The following is a 12,230-nucleotide window of genomic DNA, read 5'->3' as shown; positions in this document are numbered from 1 at the left end:
ATGATGTGTTGAGATTGTTACCTGGGGAGGTGGAGCAGACCTCCAGGCCCCAGCAGGTTCATGAAGTTGTGTCGCAAGTTGAGGTGTGTGACGTCTTGGCTGTAGAACAGATAATCAGGCAGCGCTTCCAGACTGTAGCAGGATAGGTCTACCAGGCTGACAGTCTGAGACACCACCTCAACACACACAAACACACAGGCTTAGAATATAATCATCCTTCAAATGGTAGCTAGAGTAGAGAGCCTGTATGCACAGTTTGAGTTAACATCTGAGCTTTGTGAGGGTGCTCTACAATTTACGGTCCCGAAGTTCAGCTGAAAACTTATGAAACAAAACTGTTTGTAGCAAATTCCTAAATCACTAGAATACATATATATGTATATATATATATATATATATATATATATATATATATATATATATATGTATATATATATATATATATATATATATATATATATATATATATATATATATATATATATATATATATATATATATACATATATATATATATCAGGGGTCTCAAACTCAATTGACCTGGGGGCCACTGGATGCAGAAACTGGCTGAGGCTGGGCCGCAAGAAAAGATTTCTTAAAAAAATCTAACATGCACTTTTTGATGAATTCAGCTTCTTTGAATGGCTTTCCCGCCCTAGCAACATACTTGCCAACTCTCACGATCTTTCCGGGAAACACCCGAATATCAGTGCCCCTCCTGAGGCAAACATTCGCCCGGTTTTCACCCGGTCAATAATTTTAAGGGCATGATGTGATGTTACCGTCTTATACGTCTTCAATAACCTGCCGCCCGGTTTGCTTTTCCACCACACATCAGTGTGCCAACTCAGTCACATATTGTGTGAAGCTTCTTCAGTTCCACGGAAGGGACTGCAAGACATACTTGATCAACAGCCATACAGGTCACACTGAGGGTGGCCATATAAACAACTTTATCACTGTTACAAATATGCGCCACACTGTGAACCCACACAAAACAAGAATGACAAACACATTTTGGGAGAACATCTGCACTGTAACACAACATAAACACAACAGAACAAATACCTAGAATCCAATGCAGCCCTAACTCTTCCGGGCTACGATTGGGGGCTGGGTTGGGGGGGGTGTAAATTGTAGCCCGGAAGAGTTAGGGCTGCATGGGATTCTGGGTATTTGTTCTGTTGTGTTTATGTTGTGTTAGGGTGCAGAATGTGTTTGTCTTGCAGTCGCTTACTGCGTCTTCAGAAGCCTAATGCTACTTGTGGCTGGGCTGGTACACTGTTTGTACAGGTTGTGGAGGACGGCAAAGGCAGCGCCTCCTCTGTGCTACCTCAATATTATAATTTGAGTGAAACTCGGGAGAAAGATTACCTCTGGGGGGGCACTAAAAAATGTGAGTCTCCCCATCGCCTCCCAGAATCCTTATCGAGGGCCACCATTTCTCTCATACTAAAAAAAGAGAAAGACCCCCAGCTTTGCAGCAGCTATAGACCAATTTCGCTCTTAAATGTAGATTTAAAAATTCTGTCCAAGGTTCTTAATCTCCGGCTCCAAAGGGTGATGCCTTCCATCATCTCGTTGGATCAAACAGGTTTTATGTTAGGTCGGCAATCCTCACACAACACTCGGCGCCTCCTAAACATTATTCATTCGCCAAACCCCTCGACCCTGGAAGTGGTGGTGTCCCTCGACGCGGAGAAAGCCTTTGATAGGGTCGAATGGGAATATCTATTTGATGTGATGGGTCGGTTTGGTTTTAATGAAGATTTTATTCTTTGGGTTAAACTTTATACTCGTCCCCTGTAGCTTCGGTACGCACAAATAATACACTGTCCTCCCCAGTTTTTCTTAAAAGAGGTACCAGACAAGGTTGCCCGCTGTCTCCATTACTGTTTGCTATTGCGATAGAACCCCTTGCACTTTGGCTGCGGGCGGAGAGGGGCTTTAAAGGTATCACCCGGTCGGACACGTTGCACAAAGTGTCGCTTTATGCGGACGACTTGTTCCTATACATCTCAGATCCTGCTAGCTCACTCCCAGTAATCTTTAACATTTTGGAGCGGTTTGGCACACACTCTGGCTACAAACTTAATTACCAAAAAAGTGAACTATTTCCGATCAATTCCCTAGCTAAACAGTTACCGCGATCTTTAGCTGCATTCAAATGGGCACATGACGGGATCCATTACTTGGGAATTTTTATTACTCCGGCTATGTCTGACATGCTCCGGGGAAATTTTCTACCCCTAGTTGAAAAAATGGAGAAGGACGTTGCCCGCTGGTCTGTTTTACCATTATCTCTCGCTGGCCAGATCAATCTTATCACAATGAACACTCTGCCTAAATTCCTTTACCTTTTCCAACATATCCCCATATTTATTACTAAATCTTTTTTTGATAAATTAGACAAATCAATATCCAAATTTTTATGGGGGGCCGGATCGGCCCGAATCCGCAAGTCGGTCCTACAATCTCCCAAATCTGAGGGAGGGCTTGCACTCCCTAATTTTAGACAGTACTATTGGGCGGCTAATGTACAGAAACTCCTATACTGGATGGACGGAAGCTCTCAGACCCTACCGGCCTGGGTATCCCTTGAAACGGCAGTCCCACACTTTTCATTACGTTCTTGCTTATGCTCACCACTCCCTTTTCCACTTAAACTTGAAGGCGCAAACACCATTGTATCGATCTCCTTGAAAATATGGATTCAGCTAAGGAAACATTTGGGTTTTCAGGGCCCCTCTATTTTTACTCCGCTACTTAAAAAACAATTATTTAAACCTTCCCGTACCGACTCCGCATTTATGACCTGGCAAGATCACGGTATCGCCACTGTGGAAGACCTCTATACAGACGGTGTGTTCTCATCCTTCGCTGAACTTTCTTCCAAATACGATTTGCCAAACTCCCACCTTTTTCGTTTCTTTCAGGTAAGGGACTTCGTAAAGAAGCAGTTCCCACACTTTCCAAGTCATCGTCCGGAAACTCTTATAGATACTTTGCTATCTCTGAGCCCAAATCATAAAAAATGTATCTCTGTGATATATACCTCCTTAAGCTCAGTTGCTCCAAACTCTTTATCAGGGATAAGAGCCTCGTGGGAGAGCGATCTTAACACCAATATATGTGATAAATTCTGGAACTCTGCCCTGAAACTGGTCCACTCCTCCTCGATATGTGCCCGTCATGGTCTCATCCAATGCAAAGTAATCCATAAAATTCACTACACTAATGCAAAACTATCCAAAATCTACCCCACTGTTAGCAATAACTGTAATAGATGCAAACAATCTCCGGCTGATCATGTCCATATGTTCTGGTCCTGCTCTAAATTATGTTCCTTTTGGGAGGACATTTTTTGACACTATCGGAAAGGCATACCGTCAAGACTTTCCCTCCAACCCATTATCAGCCATTTTCGGCATATGCCCTGATAACACATGCCCTGTACCACTAAAACGCGCTGTGGCTTTTACGACCTTGCTGGCCAGGCGACTGATCTTGTTCAATTGGAAGCTGGCTCACCCCCCATCACACGGCCCTTGGATTAAAGAGGTTCTTTACAATTTAAAATTGGAAAAGGTTAGGTTTTCACTAAATGGCTCTGCTCAAGTTTGAAAGTTCATGGAGTCCCTTCTTACTGTATGTCAACTCTCTTGACTTATGTCCAGACGCAGATGAGGAATAATCTCCCTTTTATTTACTATTATTATTATTTATTTTATTTATTTTTCTCCCTTTCTCTCTCCTTTTAGTCTCTTTCTGTTTTTGGTCTTGTATGGGTGTATGTGTGAATGTGTGTCTTTGTCGTCTTACTTGTTGTTTGTGCCATGTGTCCCTGGTTGGTTCGACCTGAGTGGGGTGGGAGGGTGGGCGGGTGGTTTTAAGGGTAAAGGTATGAAGAATTCACTGACTTTAAAATTGTACTATTTCGACTTGCACCTTTTTTCTGTATATGTGAAAAAGTCAATAAAAAAGTTGGATTAAAAATGTGAGTCTCCCAGAAATATTTAAGGTATATCAATATAACGCTGTAAAGCGCCATTCATATAGAACTCGTGGGCCGCACCAGCAGTAAATTTCCACATCAGTAAATTTTCACATCAGGGTGCGGGCTGCAAAGTAACGTCTCGCGGGCCGCGTGTTTGAGACCCCTGATATATATATATATATATATATATATATATATATATATATATATATATATATATATATATATATATATATATATTTAAATACACACATAAAGAATTATAAATTAAAGCTGTCAAAGTTAACGCGATAATAACACATAAAGTACACATTTTAATAATGCACTCATTTTTTTACGTCCAATTAACGCAAACACTTCCTTTTTGATACACGGCCCAATGCCGTAGTGGGGGAACTTGGCTGCAGTTCACTTGCTACTGATGAGCCACAAGCAAGCAGACATGGACCAAAGAAACCTTACTTTATGGAAATGATAGGTTCAAAGCCATGGCAAGTTGTTCTCCCAACAACAAAAGACTATTTTTTGCTGTGAGAAGAGGCAACATCCCTGCAGCAAACGCCTGATGCGTGTGTCGTTCAGAGGTAGATGGTGCTTCACTTCCGTGTTCAGATTACAATTAAGATGCAGTGATACAATAATAATAATAATAGATTAGATTTATATAGCGCTTTTCTATCGACTAGACACTCAGACAAATGTTAAAAGTAAATATAAATGTTACATATAAATATAAATGTTAACTATACACTGTTATATTTACATGTTAGATATAACAATAACTTACATTATAATGTTAGATATAAATGTTAAACATAAAGGTTAAATATAACTGGTAGATCTATATCTGAAATACAACTGTTAAATGTAAGTGTTAAATCTAAATCAAAATGTTATACATAACTGTTAGACCTATATGTGAAATATAAGTGTTGAAAGTAAATCTAAATGTTAAATATAATTCTAAATGTTAGCTATAAATAATAAATCTAAAAGTTAAATTTAAATGTTAAATCTACAGCAAATGTAGATAAACGTGATGAAGCAATTTACCCTTGGGGATCAATAAAGTTTGTCTAAATCTAAGTATCCTTGTGGGACTAAATAGTAGGGGACAACGGGGTTTGTTGTCACACTCATCGAAACAAATTTTGTTAATCATGACAGCCCTAATTATCAGTTATCAAAAATATTAGAAAGTGAGTTTGACTACCATAGAACTGAGGGGCTCAATATGAATTCATAGTTTGAAAGATTGTTAGCAGCCAATCAAAAATGAAGAAAGTGGAATTAGACCAGGGGTTCATTTTTTAACCCGCAGTATTAGAAACGTCAGTATGACGTAACGAAGTAGCGTAAATACAGTAACTTGCATAACCACGAACCACATCCACCAAAAGTCTTCAGTCTTGTCCCTGTGCCTCCTTAGAAACATCTCTGTCTAAATAGAGAGCACTCTAACCCAGTAATAGTCCATACAACCGTGGCAGAGAAAGACTGTAAAGACAATGCACTTAGAATAAATCTGCAGCTAATTGGATTCCTTTTTTGTTCGGTTGGCTTTCTTCTTTCATGGCTAATCATAGGCTGTGTCCATCTCAATGGACACTTTCAAAATGTCTGGCTTCAGTAAGAAGACCACAAAAGTCACTAAAATATTTCAAGCAAGCTTAGCATAAATGACTGACGACACACAAATTGATAAAGTACTTCTGATCTGATCTGATCTGATCTGATCTGAAAAGAAGGAATATTGGTCATTAATTATATTTGTCATATTTGCTTAAAAGGCTTTGATATACATAGCAGACATCTGATGCAGATGCTCTCACTGTGTTATAATCCTTACACTAATGATCAATGACCTATGGACTATTACACGGCGTAACCCCCAAGCCAATGCAAGGACGTGTTGCTTGATGTTATGTTTTTTAACCATCCATTAGGGGTCCAGGAAAAAAAATCGATTCAAATTCAAATCTCCATTCTCACGTTGTATGATTCAGTATCGATTCTCATTTTTCAAAAATCGATTTTCTTCTCCCACTACCGGCAATGTGTATGTGCCTTCTAGGCTACCCTAGGTTTTGCGCAATAAGCAGCGTGGCTACCTGGTGGCGAGCTACCAAGGGGAGTGTGGTGTTGTTGTGTCGCTGCTAAAATGACAATCATTGGTACTTTAACTTTGACTTTAAAATGCAGGTAGAAGAAAAAGAAACCGAGCAGCCTAAAGAAGAAATACAACCGCCTACGCGGACTTTGAAAGCAATCGTTTAGAGACACTTTGGATTTTACCGTGGCAAGAAAGGTGTTGACATGACTCATGCAATTTGCAGACTTTGCGACGCTAAAGTTAAGTATTTTGGGAATACTTCAAATCCCCGCGCTCACTTGAACAGACACCACCCAGTTATCAGAGGAAAAGGATCATCCACTAACAACACTAGCAGCTGATCAATGCATACTTCACCAGTTTACAAAATTACCACCCAGTTCTGAACGGGCAAAGATAACCAGATCCATCGCTTGTTTCCTTGCAAAACACCCGCGACCATACAGCGCAGTGGAGAGAGAAGGCTTCAGGTTCATGATCAAAATTATTGAGCCACGGTATGACATCCCATCACGCTTGGTTTTACAGACAATGTTGTACCTTCACTTCACAGAGAGACAAAGCTAAAAGTGGGGGAAGCTGTGAGTAAAGCTAGCAGAGTAGCTCTTAACTGTGATCAGTGGACCTCTAGCACCACCAAGTTCTGACACAGACTGGCAGCTAGCCTAGCCTACCAATTGTATTCCATTGATGTTACAGTCACAGAAGTTGTATTACTGTATGTTATTGTTCTGGTAACTGAGTGAGTAGTAACTGAGTGTCAAATTCAGTCACATGTTAAAACGTTTTGTTCTACTTTAAATTTGTGCAAACATGAAAAAATCAGACAACATATTGTTGTCTTGGATTTACATATTTGTGATTACATTATGGCAATCAGTTGATAAACATTGTCCTTTAAAATTATAAAAGCTATTTACAATAATCTACTACTCGGCTTGCATGTTAGCAGACTGGGGTAGATCCTGCTGAAATCCTATGTATTGAACGAATAGAGAATTGTTTTTAATCAGAAAAATATCGTTTTTGAATCGAGAATCGGGTTGAATAAAAAAAATCGATTTATAATCAAATCGTGATCCCAAGAACCGATATTGAATCGAATCGTGGGACACCCAAAGATTCGCAGCCCTACCATCCATCCATTTTCTTCCACTTATCCAAGGTCGGGTCACAGGGGCAGCAACCTAAGCAGAACGGCCCAGACTTCCCTCTCACCAGCCACTTTGCCCAGCTCCTCCCGGGGGTTCCCGAGGCTTTCCCAGGCCAGTTGGGAGACATACTCTTCCCAACGTGTCTTAGGTCTTTCCAGTGGCCTCCTACCGGTTGGACGTGCCCTACAAACCTCCCTAGGGAGGCGTTCGGGTGGCATCCTGACCAGATGCCCGAACCACCTCATCTGGCTCCTCTCGATGTGGAGGAGCAGCGGCTTTACTCTGATCTCCTCCCGGATGGCAGAGCTTCTCACCCGATCTCTAAGGGAGAGCCACGCCACCCGGCGGAGGAAACTCATTTTTGATGCTTGTACTCGTGATCTTGTCCTTTCGGTCATGGCCCAAAGTTCATGACCATAGGTTGGATAAATTGAGAGCTTTGCCTTTCGGCTCAGCTCCTTCTTCACCACAACGGATCGATACAGCGTCCGCATCACTGAAGACGCCGCACCGATCCGCCTGTCGATCTCACAATCCACTCTTCCCTCACTCGTGAACAAGAATCTGAGGTACTTAAACTCCTCCACTTGAGGCAAGATCTCCTCCTCAAGCCGGAGATAGCACTCCACCCTTTTACGGGCAAGAACCATGGACTCGGACTTGGAGGTGCTGATTCCCATCCCAGTCGCTTCACACTCGGTTGCAAACCGATCCAGTGAGAGCTGAAGTTCCTGGTCAAATGAAGCCATCAGGACCACATCATCTGCAAAAAGCAGAGACCTAATCCTGCAGCCACCAAACCGGATCCCCTAAACCAGTGGTTCTCAAATGGGGGTACGTGAGATTTTTTTTAAATATTCTAAAAATATCAACAATTCAAAAATATTTTATAAATATATTTATCGAATAATACTTCAACAAAATATGAATGTAAGTTCATAAACTGTGAAAAAAAATACAACAATGCAATATTCAGTGTTGACAGCTAGATGTTCCATAAATATTAATGTTAAAGATTTCTTTTTTTGTGAAATTTTTTTTAGAATTAAGTTCATGAATCCAGATGGATCTCTATTACAATCCCCAAAGAGGGCACTTTAAGTTGATGATTACTTTTATGTGTAGAAATCTTTCTTTATAATTGAATCACTTGTTTATTTTTCAACAAGTTTGTAGTTATTTTTTAGATCTTTTTTTCCAAATAGTTCAAGAAAGACCACTACAAATGAGCAATATTTTGCATTGTTATACAATTTATTAAATCAGAAACTGATGACATAGTGCTGTATTTTACTTCTTTATCTCTTTTTTTCAACCAAAAATGCTTTGCTCTGATTAGGGGGTACTTGAATTAAAAAAAATGTTCAGAGCGGGTACATCACTGAAAAAAGGTTGAGAACCACTGCCCTAAACGCCCTGACTACGCCTAGAAATTCTGACCATTAAAGTCATGAACAGAATCGGTGACAAACCAATTGTTTTTTTAAACAACTTTTTCAAATTGTACAGACATGTGCTTGTCTGTACGCTAAAGTTGTGGATAAGGTTCTCAGCTAAAACTACTTACAATACCAGTAGAGTGGAAAAACAAGTTGACTTAGTGTTTCAATGTATCAATTAAACCATATCCAACTGTATTTACAATCCACAAAGTATGTGAAAATACAGTCTAAACATCACAAAATGCCACAAATTCTTTCAGCCGTTTTGAATATTCTGAATACCTTGGGCTATTTCCGGAGATTGAAGTCACAGTACTAACGCTTCTGCACTCTGACCATATTATCAGATCAGTCATACTGGAAATTCGCAAATATTAGACAGACTTGGAAATAAATGTGCTGTCTGTCTATCATTCACAATTCCTAAACAAGACATTTACACATATGTACTTTGTCTTTTTAATGCATTTTAAGTTGTAAATAAATAAATCAATAAAATGTCAGCTAACAATGGAGTCTATGAGGGCTTTCTATTTCGCCCACACAACTCTCCAAATCACCATCCAAAACCTGCAAACAATACTATATTTACATCTTGTGACCTGAATATCAACCATATATTAGTAATGGTATTGCTGGTAACGCAGATAAAGTTCCTCTTTGTATGACTAAACAATATTAGAATACTTACCTGCAACCATCACACTCTTAAATAATGCATGGTGATCTTATTTATTTATTACACCATAACACATTTATGACAATGAATTTATTGGTTTATTATGTAATATGTTTTATTGTTTTACAGTGTGCCAGTGTACTGGTGATTGTTTGTGGTTATGAATGTTTGTGAATTACAAACGTCTGGGTAGCATTAAAGACACCTTGAACCTTAGAGTATTTTAGTATTGATTACCTAGAGCTTACTATACTTTATGCTGCACTGGACTCAAGGAGAGACTTTAATGAAATTATAAAAATAAACTTAAGATAGTAGTAACGGAAAATAAAATGGATGCAAATTGCCGTGAAACTGTAAAAAAGAAGAAGAAGCTTATGCAGCAGCATTGAGCCAGCAATGTCTAGTTAGCTGCTGGTCTGCTCCCTTGTCATCGAATCAGAGCTATTTTCATTATTAATCATTAACCATGCCGCTCATCTGGATAATAGGAGGGTTTAGCAATGCATCTAGAAGCTGTTCATCTGTGACATTCAGTTCATACGCAGATATGGAGACAAACACACTACGACAAAAGAGTGTCCGACTCCGCAGCAACTTTTTTAATCCTTCGTTGTGTAGATTAAAATACATTTTTCATCTAAACGAGAAGATATGGACATCCTATTAGTCATCATCACAGTGAGAGCAGACATAGTACAGTAAGCTATCGTTTTATTATGTTAATAGTTTGTACTTCTTGGTTAGCACTTAGCAATACTGCTACATGAGGCGTACTGTTTCACTAAAGCTGGATCTGTTTATATTCGGGATCAAAAATATAAGGTTCTGAACCATCATTTGCCCCAAAGTAGTTGTTATTGCCTCCCACAAAGTCTGCATGATTAGCAGTGTTGTTGGTAGGGAAGGGATCTGTGATTCCTACCTCTATGTCACACGATCACGTGTCTAACTCATTATCTCTCAAAATGGCACGGGAATCTCTGTGAGATTGATACTATTTTGATCTATTTACTCACAAACTTTTTAAGTCTTTTGGTGTCACACATCAGATATATATGATAATAGCTTCAATATAGAGGCAACTTGTTTTTCCACTCTACTTTAAGTTATACTGGGTGTTTTGCAGAGCAGTCAATGCAAACCACTGTGCCGCAGAATATTAATCAGTCCCGCTAAGATCTGCAGGATTTTTTTGTAATCGTTACAACCTAAATTGCCTGAAATTGCAGGAATGTTTTCAAAAAGTTGCAGCAAAAGTTGAATTGTTTTGTGGCTTTTTTTTTTTTTTTTTTTTTCAAAAACATCGAATCAACTTATGATTTTAAAGTTAAAGTACCACTGATAGTCACACACACACGAAGTGTGGTGAAATTACCCTCTGCATTTCACCCATCCCCTTGTTCCTCCCCCTAGGAGGTGAGGTGAGCAGGTGAGCTTGGGAAACATTTTTTGTGATTTAACCCACAATTCCAAACCTTGATGCTGTGTGCCAAGCAGGGAGGTAATGGGTCCCATTTTATAGTCTTTGGTATGACTCGGCCGGGGCAGACACTCTAACCACAAGGCCACTGAGCAGGTTATATTTTGTAAATTATATAATCATATATTATATTTTCTGAATTTGTTATCAATATTTTAACACTCCCTTGTTACCTCAACCTCAAAAAGCACAGGATTTCAACAAAAACACTCTTGTTGTTTTCGGGATGTAAAAGTATCAAATCTCACGGCGACAATATTACGGGATTAAGGCCATGGTATGGTATTATTGTGGCATATATCCAAAAAAAAAGGCTTAAAATGTTGTAGTGTGTAAAATGAAGTGGCAGGAATAATAATAATAATAATAATTAATATAAAATGTTCTAATCATATTTTTTACTACAAACATACATTTCTTTATGGGAAATAATTAAAAAAGGAAATCCACTGTTTCAAGCAAATATAAACCAAAAAACATACAGTTGAGTTTTTTTAAAGGGGAACTGTACTTTTTGGAGAATTTTGCCTATCATTCACAATCCTTATAAGAGACAAGAACACATACGTATTTTTATTTTATTTTAAAGACGATAAAAATCGCTTGGAAGATTGTAGCCTACAGAGCCCTCTAAGACAACTTAAAAAGCCTCCAACAGCTTTGTATATACACACTACAAGTATATAGATAATTCATAACAATATGTAATACAGGGGGTCTCAAACTCAATTTACCTGGGGTGAGGCTGGGCCGCGAGTAACTGGGTGAGGCTGGGCCGCAAGTAAAGATTTCTTTAAAAAATCTAACATGCACTTGTTAATGAATTCACCTTCTTTGAATGGCTTTCCCGCCCTAGCAACATACGTACTTGCCAACTCTCGCGTTCTTTCAGGGAAACACCCGAACATCAGTGCCCCTCCCGACAATCTCCAGGGGAAATCATTCTCCCGGTTTTCATTCGGACAACAATATTAAGGGCGTGCCATGATGGCACAGCCTTTAGAGTCCTCTACAACTTGTCGTCTCGTCTGCTTTTCCATCATACAGACAGTGTGCCGGCCCAGTCACATATTGTATGAGGTTTCTGCAGACCCACGGAAGTGACTGCAAGACATACTTGATCAACAGCCATACAGGTCACACTGAGGGTGGCCGTATAAACAACTTTATCACTGTTACTAATATGCGCCACACTGTGAACCCACACCAAACAAGATTGACAAACACATTTTGGGAGAACATCCGCACCGTAACACAACATGAACACAACAGAACAAATACCCCGAGTTAGGGCTGCATGGGATTCTGGGTATTTGTTCTGTTGTGTTTATGTTGTGTTACGGTGTGGATTTTCTACCAAAA

The 12,230-nt window shown here is 39.4% G+C and overlaps 1 protein-coding gene across 1 annotated transcript in view; it reads right to left on the bottom strand.

Moving 5' to 3' along the window:
- phlpp2 (PH domain and leucine rich repeat protein phosphatase 2) overlaps positions 1–12,230 on the bottom strand; it is a 97,016-nt gene that overhangs the window by 40,104 nt on the left and 44,682 nt on the right. The window contains exon 5 of the mRNA XM_061882311.1: positions 22–176. Within this exon, the coding sequence (XP_061738295.1) occupies positions 22–176 (155 nt within the window). The remainder of the gene's footprint in view (positions 1–21; positions 177–12,230) is intronic.

Source organism: Nerophis ophidion, linkage group LG02 (assembly GCF_033978795.1).
Source record: "Nerophis ophidion isolate RoL-2023_Sa linkage group LG02, RoL_Noph_v1.0, whole genome shotgun sequence".
NCBI lineage: Eukaryota > Metazoa > Chordata > Actinopteri > Syngnathiformes > Syngnathidae > Nerophis > Nerophis ophidion.
This window is presented reverse-complemented; position numbering and strand designations above follow the sequence as displayed.